General features: G+C 39.2%; 1 protein-coding gene across 1 annotated transcript in view; it reads left to right on the forward strand.

Moving 5' to 3' along the window:
- Positions 1-2,470: 2,470 nt before the first annotated feature.
- LOC145716412 (scinderin-like) overlaps positions 2,471-24,792 on the forward strand; it is a 44,777-nt gene continuing 22,455 nt past the window's right edge. Inside the window, exons 1-3 of the mRNA XM_081799685.1 lie at positions 2,471-2,767; positions 8,143-8,297; positions 12,641-12,802. Of these exons, the coding sequence (XP_081655811.1) occupies positions 2,569-2,767; positions 8,143-8,297; positions 12,641-12,802 (516 nt within the window). The 5' untranslated portion in view covers positions 2,471-2,568. The remainder of the gene's footprint in view (positions 2,768-8,142; positions 8,298-12,640; positions 12,803-24,792) is intronic.

Raw genomic sequence — 24,792 nt, forward strand, 5'->3', positions numbered from 1 at the left:
CAAGAAGAAGGAAGAGAACAAACAATTTCTCCTTTACAGATAAGGAAACCAAGACATATAATGACTCAGTGACAAAGTTAAAACTAAACTTCTTGGTATTGCATGGGACATGCTAGATCAGAAGCTTCCCTGGGAATAAATTGGAAGAAAAAAAAATATGAAGTATATTTATGTGAGCAAATCTTAGCTAAATAATTGGACTGAAAGAATGAGTTTTGGTAAACAGCCTTGCATTCCCCCTCAGCCATTTACAGCTGGGCAACCTTTAACAAGTTCCAAAGCCTTACTTAGTTTTCTCATCTATAAAATGAGCCTCATTATACCTACCTTTTATTGTTTTGGTTGGGTGGGGGGAAGAGACTATAGCTAATGATATTTATCAATCAGCATCTCAACCTATAAGCACATGATACTCACAAAATAGGAAAATCCCAGAAGTTTTTTGTTTTTTGTTTTTGTTTTGTTTTGTTTTAGTAGGCTATATATAGAAGTAGAAGGACAGAAAAACCAAGAAGGATAATGCACCTGGTTGCTGGAAACCAAAGAGAGAGAAAAAGCGACATAGAGTTACAGTAACTTGGTAGAAGGGACCATGTAAATAAATATTCTGACCTCACTCTTCTTTCTTCCTTTGATTTCCAACCAAACCCTAAGCTAGAGGTTATCAGAGACCAGTTGCTTTATTCCATGCAAGTCAGCCCTAAGGGAAGACTGTAGGATGCAGAAGGGTGGAGAAAGCACCTAGAGGAGCAAAAGAAAGCTGACTCCCACAAAAATAATAGCTCATGAGTAGCAAGCATTTTCTATGTAACAGACACAGATGCTTTACTGTGTCATTTCATTTCATTCAAATAATGTTCTTTATGGTGAATACTACTATTTTCCCATTTTATAGATGAGGAGCCTGAGATTTACTACAATTTGCTAACTTGCCGAAAGCCTCAGAACTAAGAGGTGTAGGCAGGAATTGATGTGCCATAGCCCATCACTGCAGAACAATAAATTGTAGTGTTTCATAATTATCATCACCACCCTCAAAACCATTTAATTCCAACCCCTCCAGCAATTATATTTCTAGGAATTTAACTCAGTTATAATAATGCATGTGCATAAAGAAGTATGTTCAGAAATGTTGTTTATAACACTGTATTAGCAAAAGATAAAAAATGTAAATGTCTATGAACTTGGACAGATTAAAGAAGCTACAGTACATTTATAAGATGATATTTCTATTTACCACATAGTAAAAAAGGCAGCTCTAGGAGCACTGTGTATTAATATATATTGATAATATTGTTTAAGAACAGTGTGTATAATACCATTTCTATTAGAAAATAGAATATATTCTAGTAGCTAAAAGAGTGTTTTTGGAAAAATACCTAAGAAACTGGTGACTTAGTTGCCTCTGGGGAAAGCAATTGGGTGGCAGGTGAAATGAAGTTAATTTTTTTATTTCACAACTTTGTACTTTTGAAATTTTTCCCGTAGTCATGTAATACCTACATTAAAAACATAAATTAATTAAGGGAAAATTGAATTGTACATGATTAGGGACCTTCTGGGGACTCTTGTAATTTGGGAAACAGTGAAAGAAAATGCACATGAATAAAAATCAGTTTTCTTAATCTTCAGATCCTGAGCAATTTGCTTTTTCAATAACAAAATCCTTTGCCATACCAGCTGCGGTTAAAATAATGCAAAATAAAGAGTAAACTTCCACATGTATGACACAGGGCTGCAAAAGCAAGAACTGTAGGGTAAACGATGAGAAATCGGGCCCTTGAAGCCAGGTACCAGGTAGGTCACAAGGCAAACTGCGCATAATACCGCAAACACAAACAACGCAGCGTGAGAACACCCCAGGAGGACGGCTATTTTTTTCAGCAACTTTCCTGGCCAAATGAAGCAGGTGGCAAAAACACAGCTCCTGAACCCCAGGGGATTTACAAGAGCTCTGTCCTCTGCATAGGACCGGCATCAGCCTTCCAGGTTTTCATCCCCTCCAAGAAAGCTGACATTTTTGTTTGTCACAGCATTTTCAAATTGGAAAGATCAAGACAGAAATTTCGGCCATCAGGAATGGAGAGACTGGCCAGTGAAATGAAGGAGTTGGTGATGAAGATGACTGTTGCCTGGACAGCCATTTTTTTTTTTTTTTTTTAAAGAAGGATGCGCCCACCAGAGTTTAAATTGTTGATCTCCTCCATGTGTTACCAGAAAGAAATGTCCTTCCTTAGACTAGGAGGCAGTTTCAGGAATTTCTGTAAATTCCCTCCGGAATTTACAGATGCTCTCAGGATTTCTGAGATTCTGATCCTCCTGCTAACTCGGAGTAGGGCGTAGAAGTTTGGTGCTAGGCGCAGCTATGAGAATGGAAAGGGATGCCCTACTCCCGGAGCGACTGGGGCTCGGGCACTTAGCCCCTCCCGCTTCCGAGCCCCGCCTCCCCGCAGGGCGAGTCCTATAAAGTCGCGGCAAGCCGGGTCCCTCCGGCCGGTCTCGGATTAGTCCCCCTTCGGGATCGACTTGATCACGCACCCCTTTCCCGGAGCAGTGCCTGTCAGAGCCATGTCCCAGGGCCTGTACCACGAGGAGTTCGCCCGAGCGGGCAAGCAGGCGGGACTGCAGGTCTGGCGGGTGGAGAAGCTCGAGCTCGTGCCGGTGCCCCAGAGCGCTTACGGCGACTTTTACGTCGGGGATGCCTACCTGGTGCTGCACACCGCCAAGGCGAGCCGGGGCTTCACCTACCGCCTGCACTTCTGGCTGGGTAAGGGGGTGCAGGCAGCGGGACCCCGACGCGCCCAGGTCGTGGAGGGGCGAGGCCGCGGGAGGCTGAGATTGGCAGGCTGGAGGTGGGGCTGGGGTGGGGGGAGAGGGGAACCGCACACGGGAAGGGCCTGCGACCCGTCGCGCCTGTCGCGTCCCCTCCGGGCGGCCCCCTTTGGGCTGGCCGCCTTCTCCACGCCAGAGTCCGCTCTTGAGAACGCGGCTGCAAACGCGCGGCACAGAGTGGTCGGGAGCAGTCTTACCCCACGGGCTTTGACCTCTGTCAGGCCGGTCTCCCGGGCTTGGAGGCTGGTTCCTCTCGCTTCTCCCCCTTGCACCTTCCAGTTTGGAAACCGCGCTCCCGCCCAGGGCCGCTGCTTAGCGCACCCTGGCTCTGACCAATCCCCGCTCACCTTCCGACAAGTTCAGTCCTGGTTTCCCTGTCAGGGAGGAGATGAAGTCAAACAAGTTTGTAGGAATCCGCCGCAGCTGTGGAGAGGTACCCCCCCACACACACACAAACACCCCCGCCTCCCTTTTCTCTAGTTAATTTATTTTTATTTTTTGCCCTTGGGCCCCAGCTTATATTTCTCCACACATTTTGGCAGTTAATGCTCTGGGCGACTTCAAATCAGAATCCACTTGCTCCACACTGCTCACACGGTCGGCTAACAGGAATTCCTGCTGATCAGGATGTTGGCGACCCTGGGTGGAAAAGAGAAAAAAAATACAGCTCTTGTCAATATAAATAAATAGCTTTATATGGCACATGTATTACTTAAATGAGTTGCTTTATTATAATAGTTATTTGTATTATTGTTATTTATCTATTTGAACAAGGACACAATGTGAAACAAAACAGCTCCTTCAGCAATAGTGATTATTTTGGGCGGCGCTTGCGCCAGGTTGTCAGAATACTGGGCCTTGTGTGTTCTACTTTTTCCACCTTCTACTTTTACTCGTAAACATCCTGAATGTCCAACCTCTCCCTGTAGGATCCTGCGCCAGTGGACACACCCCGTCTAACAACGTGCCGATTATCTGAGACTTAGGGCCTTCTTTTAAAACTAGCTTGCCTCCCCTGGACTTCCCGTTCTTTATTTTTAGCTTTATTCCTGAGCCTGTGGGGAGACCACACAAAACCACACACACATGCATTTTGAAGTCCTTGAAAAGCCATCATTTTTATTTCTAACATCTGAAGAACTTAAGAAATAACATGGCAGAAACCATTAAGAAGTGATGTTCTCAACGGTAGTGAACCCCTGAAACAGACACTCCAAGTGAGAAATACAAAGAGGGAGAAGGATTGTTTTTATTATAGCGTTTGATGTTAAAATTTTGTGCTTGCTTGACGAAGCTCAAGCTGAGTTCCAAACACTTTTTGGTTTCCCAGTGTAGTGTCACTATTCCTATGATAAATAGACAGTGATCTACTTATATTTTATACCAGAAATCACTGAAACGTTAATATAAAACCATGTTCATGAATGAATGATGCCAGATAGAATAGTAATGTCCTCATCTTGGTCTTTCTATTCAGAACTTGGATCTAGAATGAATAAAAGCGTCTGAAATGCCACATTTGTAATTTTGGTGAATTAAGATATGAAGGGACCTCATATCTTGCTGTAGACAACAGTTTGTCAGAAGACTGCAAGAGGCTTTGAACACAGTTTGTGGGGGTTTTTTGGGGGTAGTGGTGGTTATTCTATGGGTTCTTTCTTATCCAAAGAAGCTCGCTCATTAAACAAATTGTTTTTTAGGGTTTACAGATTCACATTAACTCAATCATTCATTTAGTGCTCACCAATTTTGAAAACTGTAATAGAAAATGCTTTGGGCAAAAACACTTAATGATTGTCAAGATCTACTAAAACTGAAGTTAATAGTGTGTTAATTAATAAGTTAATTCATTCAATAATTATTCAATGTGCCCAGCATTGTGTAAGGCATTTCTGCATGTGACTGATTTATGAACCTTCTCCGAAAGTTTATAATCTCAAAGATACAATAAGACAAAAAGTGATATAACACAGGCAGAACGGCTAAACGCTGTGAAAGAGACAGTGTCTGTAGTTATTCGGAAGCAGGGAAGGAGAGAAGCTTTGACAGAAAAAAGGAAAATGAGGGTGATTGGAAGGGATCTTGTCCAAAAGAGAATCCTGGGGAACGTGGAAAAGTTTAGAGTAAAATGGTCCACTGGGCCTTTCGATGGAATTGTTAGGCAGCTCTTCCTACTTTAGTTCCCGGAAGCAAGCTGGATTTCATCCAAAATCTTCTACCCTAAGACCTAAATTTGGATGAATTCATGAGGATTAATCAGAGAGACAGATTGAGGAAATGTTCCAAGAGGGAGAGCTGAAAGTTCAGGGGGAAAGGAAGTTTAACTAAAGGAAATCACTGAACTAGAACTAAACTCAGAAACTAAAGAGTCCTCTTTCCTGCCCTGTCTCTCAGAGGCTTTCCATGATACCCTCACGTATCTCAGATTATTTCCTTTTATTATTTTCTCTTTTACTTACTTTACTAAGTAAGAATTTGTTGCATATAACTTAAAAGTTGTTGCACTGGTCCTTCCATAAAAACCATTTCAGCTTTGTACCTAGCAGTTTAAATGCATCTACCTTCTGCTTCTCGTTACTTAGAGCATCATGTCTATGAGCACAGCTGGATGATAAAGCTACTCAGTCACATCCTGGACCTACGCTACAAACACCCACCCTCATCATTTCTCTTTTCCAGTTTTAAACTTTACATAAATGTATTTGAGAGCAGTAAACATTTGTAGTATATCTAGTCTGTGCTAGCTTCTATGCAAGGCACAGGGAATCCAAAGAATTAGATTACAATAAACAGTGTATAATTCAAGGAACTTATAATATATAAGGGCTGGTGAGGGTGCTGAGAAACCAGATTTTTATACATTGCTTGGGGGGGGGGAATATAAAATGGTACAGCCATTATGAAGAAGAGTTTGACAGTTTCTTACAAAACTAAACTTGCAACTACCGTATGACCCAGCAATTGCATTCATGGGCGTTTATTCCAGAGAAATGAAAATTTATATTCATGTAAAAACCTACACATGTCCATAGCAGCCTTATTTGAATAGACAAGAACTTGATTCAGTCCAGATATCCTTCCACGAGTGACTGATCAATCAAATTGTGGCATATCTATAACAGAGAATATTACTCAGCAAGAAAAAGGAACAAACTTGATACATACAATTCAGATGAATCCCCAGTAAATTATTCTGAGTGAAAAAACCAATGCCAAAAGGTTCCATACTGTATGATTCCATTTATATAACATATTTGAAATAACAAGTTTAGATTTGCTGTTATCAGAGGTTAGGGATGGGGTGGGGAGGGGGTGATACAGGTGGGAGATGGGGTAGTTATAAAAGGGCAACTTAAGGGATTTTTTAGTGATATAACTATATAGTATCTTGACTGGGATGATGAATACATGAATTTACAGGTGATTTAGAGAACTAAACACACATAGAAGAGTGCAGGTAAAACTGGGGAAATATGAGAAAGATAAGTGGATTGTATCAGCCTCAATATCCTGATTTTTGCATTCTGTACTGTACTGTGCTTATATGCTTGTGGTTTAGTATATTGTGGTATACCAGACTATACTCTAGTTTGAAAAATGTTACCAATGGGGGAAGTTTGGTCTGCCGATCTATGTCTCTCCTCCTACCAATACCACACTGTCTTAATTATTGTACCTGTATAGTAAGCCTTAATATCAGATAGAGTTATTCCTCTTATTTTTCTTTGTCAAGATATTTTAACTCTTTCAGGGCCTGTGCCTTTTCATATAAATTTTACAGTAAACTTATATAATCCAAATAAACCTTCCTATTATTTTTATAGGAATAGTGTTAAACTTGTAGATCAACTTAGGGAAAATTAACATCTTTATTATATTGGGTCTTACAGTCCATGAACACTATGTCTTTTTTTTTTTTTTGAACACTATGTCTTTATATTTATTAAGGTCTTTGATTTTTGTCATTAACGTTGTATAATTTTTAGCATATAGATCACGTACCTGTCATCACATCCCCGAAACAATTTTAGGAAGTTTGCCGCATATGTACAAATATAATGTAAGGCAACAGAATATGAAATAACATAACACAAAAGAACATATCATAACTTGAAAGACATTGGTAAAAGATGTCAGAAAAGGGAAAATAAATGAGGTCATAAGCAAAATTCATAGAGCAAGTTCATATGTTCCTGAACATTGCTAAAACTGCATCATGATATCACTGAATTGGATTCTAGTTTTCACATTCAAAGGCTGGTATTGGCTTCTTTAGGATCTTTCAACTTCTTTAGAGCAAGGATTCTAGTTTATTCATACTGATATTCCTCAGGACTGGCTCGGATCCTTGGGCACACGGAAGACGCCGGGGCTGAAGAATTGGTGTTTTGACCTCAGCGAGGTTGCCTGGATGGGATTTATACTAGAACTGTGAAAATTAAATGTGTGTTGTGTGTTAAATTCTTGGGTTAATAACACTTACATTCACAGTCAATAGATGTGAATCTTATTAATCTCTTATTCTCCCTTTCCACGTAGAGAATATGACCTTACACCAATAAAATAATGAAGTGGGGCACTAGGACTTAAAAATAGGGATAAGGTCAAGTGATATTCATTTTCCCATTCTAAAAACCACTTGCTTTTCTAAAGCTATTTATCTATAGCCTATGATGTTCATATTCCTTACAAATATTAACATATTGGCATATTGATGCTAATAAAAGCTAAAACAATTGGAAAACATTCTCATAGTCTGATCTGATTAGCAAATGAATCTGAATCCTACTAGAGTATAGTGCTATATCTTCTTGAGCATATACAGATAGCAGTGTCATGTGTTGTTTTTTTTAAGATTAACTTATTTATTTTAGAGAGAGAGAGAGGGAGGGAGAGAGAGCATGAACGGGAGGGGCAGAGGGTGAGGGAGAGAGAGGGTCCCAAGCAGACTCTGCAAGGAGCACGGAGCCCAACATGGGGCTCCATTCCACGACCCTGAGATCATGACCTGAGCCAAAACCAAGAGTAGGACAGTTAACCGACTGTCCCACCCAGGTGCCCCCAGCAGTGCTTCTTTTAAACAGTTTTTAAAAAGAATTGAAAAGCAAGAACAAAACAATTCTTGTAGATATTAACAAAATAATATTTTTATATTACAACATTTCTGTCAAAAGATTGTTCTGCTGAAGACGGTTTATTGTATTGATGTATATATAATTCAAAGAAAATTTCTGAGCCTTTCGTATCAAAAATTCTGCCTTAGTCATTTTCCTGGCTTGAGAAATGCAGTGCTGTCCTTTGCTGTTTCAGGAAAGGAGTGCACTCAGGATGAAAGCACAGCGGCTGCCATCTTTACTGTTCAGATGGATGACTATTTGGGAGGCAAGCCAGTGCAGAGTAGAGAACTTCAAGGCTATGAATCTACTGATTTTGTTGGCTACTTCAAAGGAGGTCTGAAATACAAGGTAAGCCGCTCTCTTGAACTCTTTCCATTATGACCCCCTTTCTCCTCCTATGCATCCACACCTCATGTCTTCAGAGAATGGAAGTTCATTGAGGGCAGGGTTTTTTTGTTTTGTTTTTGTTTCAATATGTTTTGTTTACTGATATATACCAGTACCTGCTGGATACATAGTAGGTACTCAATAAATGTTTGTGGAACATGAGTGTAATATGTGAAATGTTCTGGATTGATTTCATTTAAGAGGTTAATTTTTAATAAAGTTAAGAGCTTTCAGTAATGTTGTCACAAGAAAGCCCTTTAAAATTTTGTGGAGTTACTTCGATAATTAAATATTAGCAACTTGGGTATTCACAATTTCTGTTAATGCCATTCTAGAGAACCTCTGAAGTTACTGCAAATGACCCAAGACTTGGGAATCTCAGTTGTTCTGGAATGTTTTAATGCAATATTTATAACAATTATAATTCCAGCTACTTCTATAGAAAGAACTATACACACATTTCTCAAATAGTGTGGTTTGATCTTGGAAATGATACAAATGAAACAAACCATTGAGTTAAATATATGTGTGGTTCAGCCTCACAAAGTCAAATATACCTACACTGCTACACACACATGCCCACAATTTATGTGTTTTGGCCTGAAACACTCATCATCAACCGGCTTTTCTCCTGAGGGAAAAAGAAAAAAAACAAGTTAAGTAGTTCTATTCTTTTAAGGCAACCTTCAGTGAAAGACAGCCTTTTTTTGGGGGGGAATTCCCTCCATGACCCTTGTGGACTGGCCACTCTTCACAATCTCCCCTGCCCCCGAGTGTTCAGTTATAGTGTGAGAAATACCTCCCTAGACAAACATTTCAGAAGCAATCCTTTTCAAAATCAGACATGCTCCAACAGGTCTTCTGCAGACCCCACCACCTCACCCTTTAAGCCTGTTAGCTTACTAAAGACTTAAAACCTCAGAGCTAAACTAGAATTCTGAATATGTATTGAATTTATCTACTACAATGCCAGGGTTTATTTCTACTTTTGCCTGATCAGAGCCTTAGTGAATATTTTGTGATGCTATTGAGGTGAGGATAAACACATATAAATTCTCTTCTCTCTTGAAATGATGTTTTTCACTCTAGGTTATGAACAACCCTAGATATGAAACAATGTATGACTTCTCATTTCATTTAATTCACATGAGTTCCTACAGTTTATGTCAAATGATCCTGAAACTTCCTTTATGTCAATGAAACCAACATTTTGAATAAGCTGGGTCATGTAGTTACTAAAAGCATGTAATGTGACAACATCCTGGTTATGACCCATTTCTGCTACATATGACTTGTTTACTTCAGGGCAAGTAAGCTTTCTGTGCTGTTTCCTCAAATATATAATGGGTATAACAACAGCTTCCTCATATAGGTGTTGTAAGGATTAGGGATCAAATTAAATAATAACGTGCATATACAGTCAGTAGGAAATTGTGATATATATTAATCCTTCTGGCTGTTAGCAGGACCTCTGAAATCAAACTCCTGGATATATATTTAAAGGTGGACATGAAAAAGCAATTTTACAGTTATAAGGTAATTATCTTCTTCATCAAAATCACAAATCAGCATTTTTTAGAAAGATGGTATTTGCTAATGGAGGTCAAATTTATCAGCAAAAAAATCAGTTCACTGTCTTATCATTAGTGACATTGAGCAGATGACAATGTGTGCAGTTGCAAAGTACTTGATAAGAAATTTGGAAGCAAGGATAATTTGCCACCCAGAATAGCAAAGACTATTTTTTTAAAGATCTTGTTTATTTTGAGAGAGAAGGAGAGAGAGAGGATACAAGCGGGGGAAGGGGCAGAGGCAGAAGGAGAGAGGGAGAGAATCTCAACCAAACTCTATGCTGAGCTCAGAGCCTAACACGGGGCTCAATCTCATGACCCTGAGATCATGATCTGAGCTGAAATCAAGAGTCAGATGCTTAACCAACTAAGCCACCCAGGTATCCCAGAATAGCAAAGACCATTATGTTGTACTTAATTTCATACTTACAAGAATGTGCTAAGCATTTCATGTCTATTATCTCCTTTCATCCAAATAACACCCCCTAGGTGCAGTTTCTATCATTGTCACCCTATTAAGATAAGTAAACAAAAGCTTTGAGAAACTATGTAACTTAACAAGGTCTAACAGTGGATATGTGACTGGGTGACCATCTGACTTCAGTGCCTAAGCTAGTAATCACTATACTATGATGCTCTCAATATAAATAAATGGCTCAAATATCAGGATGAATTTTTTTATTTAAGATTACTCTGTGAAACAGGGTATCGTGTCTGTTTGGAATGGACACAGTCTGGCCAAGCCTACTATTACCAAGCCAGCAGCTGCCATATTTAGTTGCCGTGTGTAAGGGAAAGATTCAGAGAGGCAACATTAAGACCATCTTGTCAGGTCATTTAATTCACCTGAGGTTTCTTTTTTTTTTTTTTAAAGATTTTATTTATTTATTTGAGACAGAGCGAATGAGAGGGAGGAGGGTCAGAGGGAGAAGCAGACCCCCCACTGAGCAGGGAGCCCGATGCGGGACTCGATCCCGGGACTCCAGGATCATGACCTGAGCCGAAGGTAGTCGCTTAACCAACTGAGCCACCCAGGCGCCCTCCCTGAGGTTTCTTTTTATGAGGCTTTTTAGGCTGGGGGAGTTCTAGAGGAGTAATATTTACCACTACTTCCTTTTTTTTTTTTCCCTTTTTTAAAGATCATATTTATTTATTTGTCGGAGAGAGAGAGCACGAGCACACAGCAGTGGAAGTGGCAGGCAGAGGGAGAAGCAGACTCCCCGCTGAGCAGGGAGCCCGACCTGGGAGACTCGATCCCAGGACCCTGGGACCGTGACCTGAGCCAAAGACAGACCCTTAACCGACTGAGGCACCCAGGCCTCCCTTACCACTGCTTCTTTATATTAAATCTCTTTCCCAAGCTCAACAAGACCCGGCTCTTAGCCATTATTGTAAATAGTGACCATCAAACATCCATCAGCCAGCAAAACTGTGTTTATGGTGTCACTGATTTAGAGGATCATCCACCTTGCTTTCATTCTGCTGTGTGAAGGTAGAAAGAGACTGGGAGCTTCAAGGGTTAATTCAAACACTATTCCAGAAATACTTACTATCAAATACCAACATATATGAAACTTACAGTTTTTCTTTTGTGCCTTTTTCACATCAAATTTTATTAAGACAAAATTAATTTTTAAAGTACTGTTAAATGTTCACAGACGATATATCACTCTGATGGTTCACTATATGACAGTAGCTTAAATGTTATGTAAGTATCCTCAGTCTGTTTTATATTTTATAACTTTTTTCAGATCACAGCGTTCTTACACTGTTTATCAGATCACAGTGTACTTATTTTTTTGAAAAGTGAAACGGCCAAGAACGGTAGTATATAGATGAAAACTTGTGTTTATTTTTATTGTATAATAGTTTGCTCATTTATGGCAATCTTGATAACATTATGGACTGAGAAATTATTATACAGTTCATAAAATTTGTGGTTATAATCGTCTTGAAGTCAACTTTTAGCCTATTGTAATAAAACCTTTCTATTCATGAGGGTCTTTTCCTGGAAAATGGTGGTAATTTAAAGTCAGTGGAAATTTCGTGGCACCTGGGTGGCTCAGTTGGTTAAATGTCTGCCATTAGCTCATGTCATGATCCCAGGGTCCTGGGATGATTCCCACCTCAGGCTCCTTGCTCAGCAGGAAGCCTGCTTCTCCGTCTGCAGCTCCCCCTGCTTGTGCTCTCTCTCTCTCTGACAAATAAATAAATATATAATCTTTAAAAAAAAAATAAAGTCAGTGGAAATTTCAGGAATGTGCTAATGATTACATAGGCAGCTTAACTTCTTTCTCTGGATTTACTATATTTACTATATATGTTTATGAATAGATTTTTAAAAAATATTTTGTTATTTATTTGAGAGAGAGAGAGCACACACAGGGAGAGGAGCAGAGGGAGAGGGACAAGTAGACCCCGCACTGAGCTACTGCTTCTTTTCATTTATGTCACAGGTTTTATCCACTGAAGGTTCTTAGTAAATACCTGCAATGTTAAGTTGAATGATTAAAACAGGAAGGACAAAAGGCCTTAAAAGAAAAAAAAAAATGGGTTGATTTGCCAAGGCATTCTCTTCTGTGTACTTACTGTTTCACATGCTCTGAGGTGGCTATTTTGTCTTGGGCTGACAGGCAGTTTTGGCACGTACACCTGTGGTTTTATGTGTTTTTATATCTAGTTAGAAGCCTCATCTCTTTTTGTTTTGTTTTCTGTCTTCCTCCCACTGATCAGGCCGGAGGTGTGGCATCTGGACTAAATCATGTTCTCACAAATGACTTGACCGCTAAGAGGCTCCTGCATGTGAAGGGTCGGAGAGTGGTCAGGGCCACGGAAGTTCCCCTTAGCTGGGACAGTTTCAACAAGGGCGACTGCTTCATCATTGACCTTGGCACTGTAAGTATTACACACACATGCAGACATCTAACGGAGAGTAAATTGTGTTCAGATCAGATCAGATGTACGTGCCGTGGAGGATAATCACATTTCGACACACAGGGAACAGGTCATGTTTATGTGAGAGGCAATCATATCATAGGATGAATTGGCAAGTATTTAAATCACACAAAGTGAGACTTCAAAGTTTTTATTTTCTTTGATAGGTTTAGCATGGAGTAATGATTTAGTTCTTCCTACCATAGAACACACATAGAATAATTTTTAATATATTTACCCTCTGTCTGAATGGAGCTTCCGCTAATTATTTTTGTCCTTAATTGGGTGTGGGAAAACATTATTTGAGGGGCAAATGGAATTTCCTCCAGAAAGCAAAGTTTCTAGGATTTCAAATGGACATAGGATGAGTCTAAACAACTTGCCTGAGGAGATTTTAGGGGATATTTTGGGATATATATCACACATTTACTACACCATACTATTTCATACTTTTTAATTATTTTAGGGTATTAAGAGAAAAGGCACAAGTATAGATATTAAGTATCATCTTAATGGGATGGGCAATATCTGACTTATGTTTTTTTCCAGGAAAAGAGGCCCCTCTGAGTTCATGTATACTTACTAATAATTATTTTTTTTAAAGATTTTATTTATTTATTTTGAGAGAGAGAGGGAGAGAGCACAAACGAGGGTGAGGAGCAGAGGGAGAGGGAGAAGCAGGCTCCCCGCTGAGCAGGGAGCCAGATGTGGGGCTCGATCCCAGGACCCTGGGATCATGACCTGAGCTGAAGGCAGAAGCTTAACCGACTGAGCCACCCAGGTGCTGCAAATCATTATTATCGGTATTATTGCAAAGTCTTGTGCTAGATTCTAGATGGTGGGATTTAAGTTGGGTCTTTTAAAATTTGTAAGGTAGAAATAAAATAAAGTTGGAATGAAAGGCATTCTCTACCATTGAAAACCCATGGGCGAAGCAGAGAAGGCAGGAGAGCCCAGAGCCTTTATGATGCCCTTTTCCTCCTCCTCATGGTCATCCTTCTCATTACACCGTGTATATCAGCATCCTGCTCGTCGTCAGGAACATTTCTGTGCTCAGCATTGTACAGAGACTTGCTCTGACCAGTGCTGCTTCAGTTAGCCTGAGGCTTGCACCGGCTGTGGAATTTCTTCCCAGTGCACAGCCAGTGAATGGTGAAGCCAGGATTCCACCCTGGGGATGTCTGATTCCCACCTGAGCATTTTATTTTATTGCCTCTCCATGGGCAGTATTTTGGGGAAAAGCATCAGACAAAAGCCAAAAGAGTTTATTCCACGTGCAGAGAGAAGGGACACTAAGGGTTTTGAAAACGGAGCCCCGCAGTCAAGGTTCTGTTAAGGCAATATTAACTTAGCAACAGCACAGAGATTAAGTGTGCTAAGGTTATAAATCACTTGGAAAATGGCTCCAAGCTATAAACTTCGTGGGTTTCTCTCAGTTAGGATACACCTATAGTTTTATTGCTGCTAATGTAATTCGGCTACCTTGGATCACACCAGCTTGTGTGCACAGTTGCGATCATCATATTAATAACGTCCAAAGTACAGTTCTCAGTGTCACACTTACACATCTGCACCGAAAATGACAGTACCACTATCCTGAACCTCACGGTGAATTTCTTGGGAAAGCCCTTTTCAACTTTAAACGCTAACCCGTTCTCCTAACCGGCTTCTCCTAACATTTTTATAGCCCTTTATCCCTTGATAATTTATGAAGTGTTTTAACATAGAAGATAGTATTTTTCATAGAAAAAAGAGACCTCAGTTTTCCTCCAGGCTGACTTTAATCTTAGATTCTCATCTATAAAAGTCGATTAGATGATCTCTGGGGCCCCTACCCAGAAGAGACACTTTCCGTTGATAATGTAATTCATCAGTGCCATTACGTGAACACACTTGTTTCTTAAAATAGCTTTTCATGTGTAATGTAATTGCTCCACACATGCAATAATCTCTTTAATTACCATGAATGGCTTCCAGTTCAGCTTTCTACCTGCTCTTTAATCTTGAGCAAGCTATTAACCTCTCCAGAGCCTTAACTTCCTCATTTATTGTTTTCATCTTGACTCCGATTTCTGATGGTGCTTCTAACCTTAGCTGACTATGATTCACTCTCCTCTGACACAGAGTCACATCTGGAAATAACAGTTGTCATCGTGGTTTCACAAGAGAAAAAAAGCCGTAGAGGGTGGGAGCAAGTCACTTGCCTGAATACAGGTTGAGGGTGACCTGCGGTTTTCTATTCTTAGTTTACATTCTTTCCACTACCTTAAGCTAACTTGGTGGGATATAAGATGGCATGGCTCTATAACAGAGTATCTTGCGATAGTTTCTGAATCTGCTCAATTCAGAATTATGTCTAATCTAGCTTAAAATCTTCTCAAAGTAGTATTGTTAATGAAATCATGTTGTTGTTGAGCAAGTATTGCGCTTCCACAGCGGATTAGATGGTTGGGTGCTGGGGTAGGCAGATGGTGGTTCCAGTGCCATATTCTGTCTTCCCGTGGGTAATGTCTGCTATGGGAGTATGACCAGTAAGTACAGGCTCCTATAATACGGACAGAGCCGCTATTGTGAGATTCAAGGACATTTATCTGTTTAAGAGTAAATTATCTATTTTATAGAGTTAATTACCTTTAATGACTTTCAAGTTGTCTCCTGCTCTCATGCCTGGTTAGAGAGACATATGGAATGATTTTGTTGCAGAGATAGCTGATTATCTCTTATGTTGTAGAAGTATACTATACCCCAGAGGGATACCCTGGTAGGAATCAAGCAGTACTTCATACACTCTAGTCGTTTATTCACATGATCTCTTTTTATGTAATAACCTTTAACCAGTTGGTATGTTGCCAACAATCTCTGAATGGTGATAAGATCTTGCAATTACCTTGGAGACTTTATTTTTGGGGTGTGTCATGGTAGACAAAGAAGGACATGGGACCAAAACTTTCTCTACTATAAAAGCTTAATGAGTTCATGATTTCAAAATTACCTTCTGCATTAGAGAGTACAAAAGGAAGCCAGTGCAATTTCTTCAAGTTTGTTTTATTATCCAGGTATGAAAAAAGTAGGTTGGACCTCCAAAGTTCTCATCCAACTAGAGCCAGCTGGCCAAAACTAAGGTTATGGACATAACCTAAATCCTGTATTTTGATTTTGTTTGGGGAAGTCAACTTTTTTGATGAACAATCACTAGTATTAATATGATGTGCCATATACCTTTGAAACATATGCTGTTATAGGATTTGAGACTACAGAAAATATTTCCTGATATGACCATGTAACCACCTCGATCAAAAGCATGAGATTATAAAATTACCCATTTAATCCCTTTGAACTTTAAGAAATCATCAACATTTTAGAGGATGATTTGGATAAGCTATCTTATATTTAGTGTATTCTCAGAAAATAATATGGAACATGGCTAGATCTTAGCAATTTGGAATTTATTGAATCTTTGGAGAAGTGCTTTTGAACTGTGTATTTTAACGTTGGTGAATTTATCAATCATCAGTTTTAAAGCTATGAGGTGGTTGAGGTAGTTGTAGAAATGACTCACAAAATCACATCTAAATATATTGCAACAAAGCCATCAGTAACTACAGAATGTGAATGATAATGGAAAGAGTCTATAATTTCAAAGTTTGGGATCTGGAGCTAATGTTTTTGGAAATATGTGTCAGAGCCAGCCACTAGTGGAGAGTCGGATTTCACAGGCGGAGGAATTTCTGTGGTGAGTTACTAATTGTGCTGTTGGGCATGTTCCGTTTCCTTGTTAACTTGTTTGGTCAGTTTGCCCCACTCGCCTTGCTATTTATAACCTATTGCCCCTCTCTCATTGTTCCCTCCTGCTGCTTTGAAACAGCAGTCTACGCTTCCTCATTTACCAGTTGGTCCGCAACCCACGTTTCCTGACTTTTGCTCCCACCATTTCTTTGAATCTGTTCATCCTACGGCAGCAATGGCTTCTGCTAAATCCAGTGGACACTGTTCATTATCCACTCCATGCCTGTGCTGCAACTGACACTGTTGATTACTCCCTTTTATCTCAGCCTCACTCCTCCTCTGGCTTCTTGCTTTTCCTCCCTTTCAAGCCATTCTTTCTCATTCTTCTTTGCATGGTCTGCCCACCCCCTCAAGTTTTTTTTGTTTTGTTTTGTTTTTTTTAAGGATTCCACTTTTGATCATTGTCTTTTTATACATTCTTCCTGAGCAAACTTACCCTCACCCAAAGCTTCAACTACTCACCCACTGGTAAATCTCAGTTTTATAGTCTCGCTCAGAACTCTTACGGGAGATCTATGTCAGCATTTCAGACTGCCTCCCAGATATTTCTTGTATCACAAGAACCTCAAACTCAACAAGTCTAAAAATGGAACTCGTCAACTTCACCCTCTGATTCCAAAATGATTTCTCCTCTTATTGTTCTTATAATGTTGAATGGAGCTACCTGTCATTCAGACCTCAAACTCCAAATCTAGAAATCATTCAGATGGCTTCTCCCAGAGGCTTTATGTTCAACTGGTCACCGGGCCTACTCTCTTCTACCTCCTGAGTGTCTCCTGAATCCTTCCCATGCTCTTTATCACCATGATACTGTCTCATTGTCCTGCACATGACACTTTCCCTCGAGTCACCATGCTTTTGCTTTGTATACATTGTTTCCTTTGCCTAAAATCCACTCTTGCTCTCTATCACTTTTCTTTGGAAAGCATCCAATATCATCTCATCTTTAAATATTCAACTCCAATGTTGCTTTTTTTATGATGTGTTCCTTGGTCTCTTCCTCCGTCCTTCCCCAGTCCCACCTCGCATCCCTGTAGAATTAGGCAAGTCTTTATCTCATATTTCCTATCACCTTGCAGACTTGCCTTGAGCATTTTCCACATTGCCTGTCCATTCATTTATCAACCTCACTCACTCACTTTGTCCTTATTAGAAGACCCAGAACTTACAGTCACTCAACAAATGTACACCTGTCCAACACAAAGCATACAGTCTCATGCAGTCATGTGGATAGAGATATAATTTTCTTTTTTTCACCTGTAGCTCAACCTGTGTTCATAGCCAAGCTTCTATTTCCACAGAAGGGTTAAAAATAAAATAATCTTGCCCTATTAAGGTGAACCTTGTTTATCATGAAAGCAAATCAAACTTATCACACCCATCCCCTTTTCCATCCTTCAGGTATAGGGGATGTGTGTATGTGATATTATGGCCTGAGGATGGGGGACCAGGTTGAGAATGGAAGTGAGTCTGATTTGCATAGTTTAGCCCTCACTCCTCTCTAACATTCACTGAGGTTTTGCCGTTTCATTAATTCTTGAGCTCTGAGCTTTGAACTTTGGCCTCTGTCTCAAGACTTTTGCTGGAAAATATCCATGGCCTTACTTTGGTCTTTTGATATGCCCACCCTTTCTGGTTCTGTCAGCCATTAGAGTAGCCCCTCTGGAATTCTGCCTTATTTTTCCCATACCACATGCTGTTGTGGGGACACTGTACCCACATTGTACCAGTGCCCATCGGTCCAACTGCATGGACACAGCCCACGGTTGTTTCTAACTAATGTTCAGGGTCATGGATGAATATATGACAAATGTGTTGGAGGGGAATGTACTGAGCTCTTCTCAGAGATTCATTGCATCTGGTCGAGTTTCCTAGTTCCTTGTAATCCCCATACTTTTCTCTTCCTGGACCTGACCAACCAGTCTTATACCATTTCACAGTGTTGCCTACTGTGTGGTTCCTGCAATACACTTTAGTCCCTAAAGCCAAGACTTTTGATTCTTGATATGTAAAACCAATTTTCTGTAAATTGCTGCATTCTCACTCCTTCCCTCAGAAAACTTTACTCTCACAAAATCAAGGTTCTTTTAAATTAAACCTATGTTGGCTTTTGGAATTTTGTCTCTGCTATGACTTAAACTGTTTATTTTAGAACAAAAAACTAGGGGCACCTGGGTGGCTCAGTCGTTGGGCATCTGCCTTCATCTCGGGTCATGGTCCTAGGGTCCTGGGATTGAGCCCCAGATTGGGCTCCCTGCTCGGCCAGGAGTCTGCTTCTCCTTTTCCCACTCCCCCTGCTTGTGTTCCCTCTCTCGCTGTGTCTCTCTCTGTCAAATAAATGAAATCTTTAAAAAAAAAAAAAAAGAACAAAAAACTGAGCAAAGTCTTCTCTGTTCTGGATAAATTTGTCCTTATCTGAAAGTAAGCCATTCCACTAGTTTTATAAGGAGAAAGCCTTGAGGCAACAAGAAAAGATAATGGGAAAAATAAACCTAATGTTAAATCTCTAAAATTTACCCTTCAACAAAAGTAGGGATGAATGGTATTTATTGTGCACTTAGTGTGTGCTGGGTGCTGGAGTATAAAGATGGAAACCAAATAGTCTTTGACCTCCAGGTGCTGTCAAATGGTGAGTGGCACAGACAGATACACAGCTGGGAGTATGACGAGGTAGAAGTTAGGAAGGGCTGGAATGGAGACACAGACACATTACAATTAGAGAATAGATGAGGGACTAGGAAAGACAACTCCCAAGGTATTAGGATTTATGTTTTCATTCTCACAGTTTCACATTAGAATCATTAGGAAGAAGTTTTTAAAATACTGATGCATGTGTGATATGACCCCTAAAGATTCTGATTTTAAAGTTTTGGGATGGGACTTCGGGGTAAGTACTTTTTAGGCCCTACCCCAGGTCATTTTATTATACAGTTAACACTGAGAACCATTTCAATATGGGAAATGTCTAAAGGTGCAGGAAAATTCAGGGTTACATATCTGAAAAGAATAGTAGATCAGTTAAAAATAGTTAAGTCACCAACTTATGTGGCTGACAGAAATTATTTTTGATGAAATGTGACTATAAAACTTTGATTTGCCAAATACTCTGAAGAGTATAGAGAACATAATTTTACCAACTCTCATTATTGCTCTGAAAAGAATGCTCCAAAAGCTGTCACCTGGTCCCAGTAAGTGACATCACTACCAGCAGCCAAGCTAAAGGGGTCCAAGTCATTTCCACTTCTCCTTGTCCTCCAGTTTACATCCAAAGGACATTGTTGACCAATCCTGGAGGCTTTAACCTTCTAGCTATCCCTTGATTCCTCTCTTTTCCATAGCCACTGCTCTGCCCTAGTTCACATGCAATCCCTTCCTTTCTGGTCACCGAGCCTTCAGTGGCCATGCATACCCATTCCATTCATCTCCCATTCCTCAATCAGAGGTGTTTTTAAAAATACATGTATGTGTCATTGAATGATATTGAGTTGGTTTGGCTTTGGACAACAACAAGATAGGATGTAAATAAACACTCATTCATCCAAAAACTAAAAAAAAAAGTCATGGTTTAAAGTTTAAAAATAGAAAAAGTTAGATTCCTGGAGGTATCTCACAAGTCAGTATGGTGTTTAAGTTATGCTTAGACTAGAGCCTCAGGCAGAGAGGATATCTGAATGAGCTTTTATATTTTGTTAACTAGGGAAAAGTAAGCACAGTAAAAATAAAGCCAGTAGAGGCAAGGGAGAGCAAGGGGTCTGGTCACCCTTCTCCTTTTATAAAATTGTAGATGTATTTAGAATAAATAACTTAGCAAAGGACAAAAGAGTAACAAGGCTATGCTGAATTCTTTGCACATGTTATGAGTCAACATCACATGGGCTGGTCTGGGTGCTCCTTTAAACTCAGCTTCTGAAATCTTGCTTCCCTTCAAGGGCATCGTTGAGCATTGTTTTATTTCTCCTCTTATTTCCTGCCCCCAAATGAGGTTTGGCTGCACTTTGATGTTTTTACTTGTTAACTCTGACCACATGGTTTAAAGGAAATTTTAGAAACCTCTAGTCTGTCCCCAGTACGGTTGTTTCCATGAATATCACTCACTCACTATTATTTCTTGTTATTGGTGGTCCAAACAAATTGCCTGTAACAGATTTGTCTTTACTCCCTTATTTACTTTTCCAGCTATCCAGAGTAGTTTTGTTTTCCTTTAATAGTTTGTATATTGAGAGTTAATTATAATTTGACAAACTCCAGCACAGGGTGTTCATGGGCAATATGTATATCAACAGATTTTGGCCAAAATTTAAGTGCATTTCAGTCTGAATTGAATGGATCCTTTCATATTGACAGGGGGCTTTATGTCCCTTCCCCCAAAGAAGTATAACACTTAGTGTTGAATTGTTAAATTCTTTAGAATCTTAGACGGTAAATAGTTGCCTCTGAAACCATGTTTGCTTTATCATTTTCAGTGTCTCATCTGCTTAAATCACCTTTACAAAAGAATTTTTATCTAAATCCCATCAAAGTATTATAAATAAAACAATTTAAATTATGAAAACTTTTTGTTGTAATAATAGTATGAACCTGTTACATCAATTTGGGCATTTTTTTAGCTCTGTGTAGCATTCTTGGGTTTTTTTAGCTCACTCCCTCCAAAAAACAGGGTAAGTTGAATTATAGGAACATTTTTCAAGCACGGGGCCAATTGAGCACAGAGTTTCCTTGTGCACAGAGCAGAGAAGTGGTCTTGCCCAACTACCGCTGAATAGAGTAAGTGTTGGTAGTGCAGCTTATTAATAGTACTATACACATTTATTTAGCACAGTAGAGCTTTGTTAAAATGAGATGTCCTAACCACATCATCCATCCATGATAGAATTTAAATTGCTCAAATTTAATGAATTGCTAAAATTCTGTTTAAAATCTAAACAAATTTTCTGTTTAAAATCTAAAGCATGTTTTAACTGTGTTGCTGCCGTGATTGAATAAAATATATTTGCAGAAAAACTTAAGTCGCATTGAAAGAAAAGGGTTTTTTAAATTAATAGAACTCCTTAAACAATTCTGGCTTTTGGCAATTTATAATTAAAGTCCATATTTTATTGTATTTCTTGTCTGAATTCACCACTAAAAATTAAGTCTAGGAAATAAGATGATATGTCACTTTTATAGAAATAGTAGCACAAAATTAAGTGAAAATAATAAAAGAGTAAGCATAACACAAAGCATTCATTTTCATGCCCAATAAGAAATTTTCTGTAACACTTTCTTTAGTGATTGGGTCATCTTTGAGTTAAAAAGGAAAATTTTACTTTTAACAGTTTTATTGTTTTCATGAGCATTTCCTAGATATGTTTTTTGCTATTTTAAATTTTTTTTATTGAAGTGTTGTTGACATACCATGTTATATTAGTTTCAGGTGTACAACATAGTGATTTGACAACTCTGTACACTACACAGCGTTCACCACGATAAGTGTAGTTACCCTCTGTCACCATACAATGTTATTGCAATATTATTGACTATATTCCCTATGCTGTGCTTTTCATTCCTGTGATTTATTTATAACTGGAAGTTTGTACCTCTGAATTCCCTTCACCTATTTCACCCATCCCTCTCCCCTCTGGCAACCACTAATTTGTTCTCTGTATTTATGATAATATTTCTGGTTTTTGTGTGTTTTATTTTTTAGATTCCACATTTAAGTGAAATCTTATGATATTTGCCTTTTCATTTTGTTGATAGTTTCCTTTGCTGTGCAGAAGCTTTTTAGTTTGATGTAGTCCCAATTGTTCATTTTTGCTTTTTTTCCCCTTTGCCTGAAGAGACATATCCAGAAAAATGTTGCTAAGGCTGATGTCCAAGAGATTACCGCCTGTGATTTCATTTAGGAATATAATGGTTTCAGGTCTTACATATAGGTCTTTGATCTATTTTGAGTGCAGTTTTGTGTATGGCGTAAGAAAGTAGTCCAGTTTTACTCTTTTGCATGCAGCTGTCCAGTTTTCCCAACACGTTGAAGAGACTGTCTTTTCCCCAATGCATATTCTTGCCCTTTTGTCATAGACTAATAGACTGTGTAAGCATGGGTTTATTTCTGGGCTCTCTGTTCTGTTCTATGTGTCTATTTTTGCACCTGCACCATGCTATTTTGATTACTGTAGCTTTGTAGTAAATCTTGAAATCATGGATTGTGATACCTCCAGCTTTGTTCTTTTTGCTATTTTAAAAGTATAAACTGAGGTCTTTCAATAATGGTGAAGAATATTTTCTACAACTGAATTTACCTGTGAGCTGATACTGCACATAAAAACTCCCAACCCAAGATAATGTCATAGAAAATATTTGGGGATCCATGGAATACTGTAAAATTCTACATTAAATAATTATGTTAGTCAAATTATTATCTACATTTCTCTTCTAAACACATTTTACCAAGCTTCCATAATGTACTACAGAAGCTAATAAAATTTAGTGTGATTTTATATAATCTCTTTGAAGTCGATGAAAGGTCACTTATATGGAGAACATAAACATCTGTTGGACAATTATATAAATGCAGAGAAAGTCAGTAGTGAAAGTTGCTAACAAGTGAGAAATCTAGAGATCTAATCTTCTGATCTGCTTCCTATATTTCGCTGTAATGTAAATATTAGAAGTTTGCTTTCTCAGACCCACTGAGAAAAGAATCAGTGGCAAAATCTCATGGAATAAGATAGGGAAGAAATCAGAGCCGAGAGCCCACGTGTATTTAGCAGAGTAGCGTGTTTTGCTGCACTGGGTAATTAGATGTTGCAGATTCTCTGCAAATGCCTGCCAGTTGCACTGTGCTCAAGACCACCAGCAGGGATTCTCAGTTGAATGCTAGAATCACCTGGGGAGTGTTCAAAAAACAGGGCTGCCCAGAACATACCTGAGGGTCCCTAAGGGTAGTGCTCAGTTTTCTGTATTTTTAAAAATCACCTTCCTACGCCACCACCTGATCCTAATGCACGGTGATAGGCATTGACTAATCGTTGGGGACCATTTGTTTTCACTCTTTGTAATTGCTGACCTGGGCATAGTATTCAATTGATTCCAAATGTGAGTCTCATATTCAGATGCCCAGATGTAGAAAAGAAATGAGAAACAACAGCAGTGTACCATTCTTTTAAAAATGGAAAAGAAATGCCCCTTGATAGATTCTAGAGTGAGAAGAGTTGCAAGGCATAGTCTTTTTTTATTTTACTTCTTATAAAGACTCGAATTGCTAAAATGTGTATTTTATTCTTGAAGAGGAATATGGAATAAGTGCATAAGGAACCTGGGGGTGGGGTGAGGGGTCAGAGAATCTCCCCCAGGCCTGTGTGATTCAAATTTGGGCCCCCAGGGCCTGGAAGAGAGCCCATTTTAGGCAATCGGTAAGCTATTTGTGAATAAAGAAATGACTCTGGACTGGAAATGTTTTATCATCAGAGAAAAGAGCCATTCTGTCTGTGGATGCCTGGGTGCTCTTTTATTTTGCTGTTATTAATTGATGTGCTCTTTTAAACATTGCAGACACAAGGTCCTATAGCTGGTAAGTTGCAGCCTGGGTCTGTCTCCTTCACACTTAACCACTGTGCTAACCACCTCTCCAAGATGGACTGCACACAGTTTGTGTGGAACTTGTTTTGAAAGCAAGTGTAGTGCAAATACATTATTAGCATTGGTTGTCTACATGTCAATCTGTCCTTGCTAGCTTTCTCTTATTCTTCTCTCTATCCCCAACATCTAGCTCATCATAGGCACCTAATATATGTGACATTAAAAAAAAAAAGAAAAAAGCTATTAGATAAAAATTGAAGGCTCTCTTTCTACGTATACATGCCTCTCTCCATCTGTTAAAACTGTATATCTTTAAAAATCTTTCTTTGCAAACACAGAAACAGAGCTTATGTTTCTGCTTCCACTTAAATGGAACTGTACTATTCGTGGCTTTATTTTATTCTTTTTTTTTTTTATTCTTATGTTAATCCCCATACATTACATCATTAGTTCTAGATGAAGTGTTCCATGATTCATTGTTTGTGCATAACACCCAGTGCTCCATGCAGAATGTGCCCTCCTCAATACCCACCACCAGGCTAACCCATCCTCCCACCCCCTCCCCTCTAGAACCCTCAGTTTGTTTTTCAGAGTCCATTGTCTCT

The sequence above is a fragment of the Leptonychotes weddellii genome, chromosome 12 (genome assembly GCF_054177405.1).
Source record: "Leptonychotes weddellii isolate Sample4059 chromosome 12, ASM5417740v2, whole genome shotgun sequence".
Lineage (NCBI taxonomy): Eukaryota > Metazoa > Chordata > Mammalia > Carnivora > Phocidae > Leptonychotes > Leptonychotes weddellii.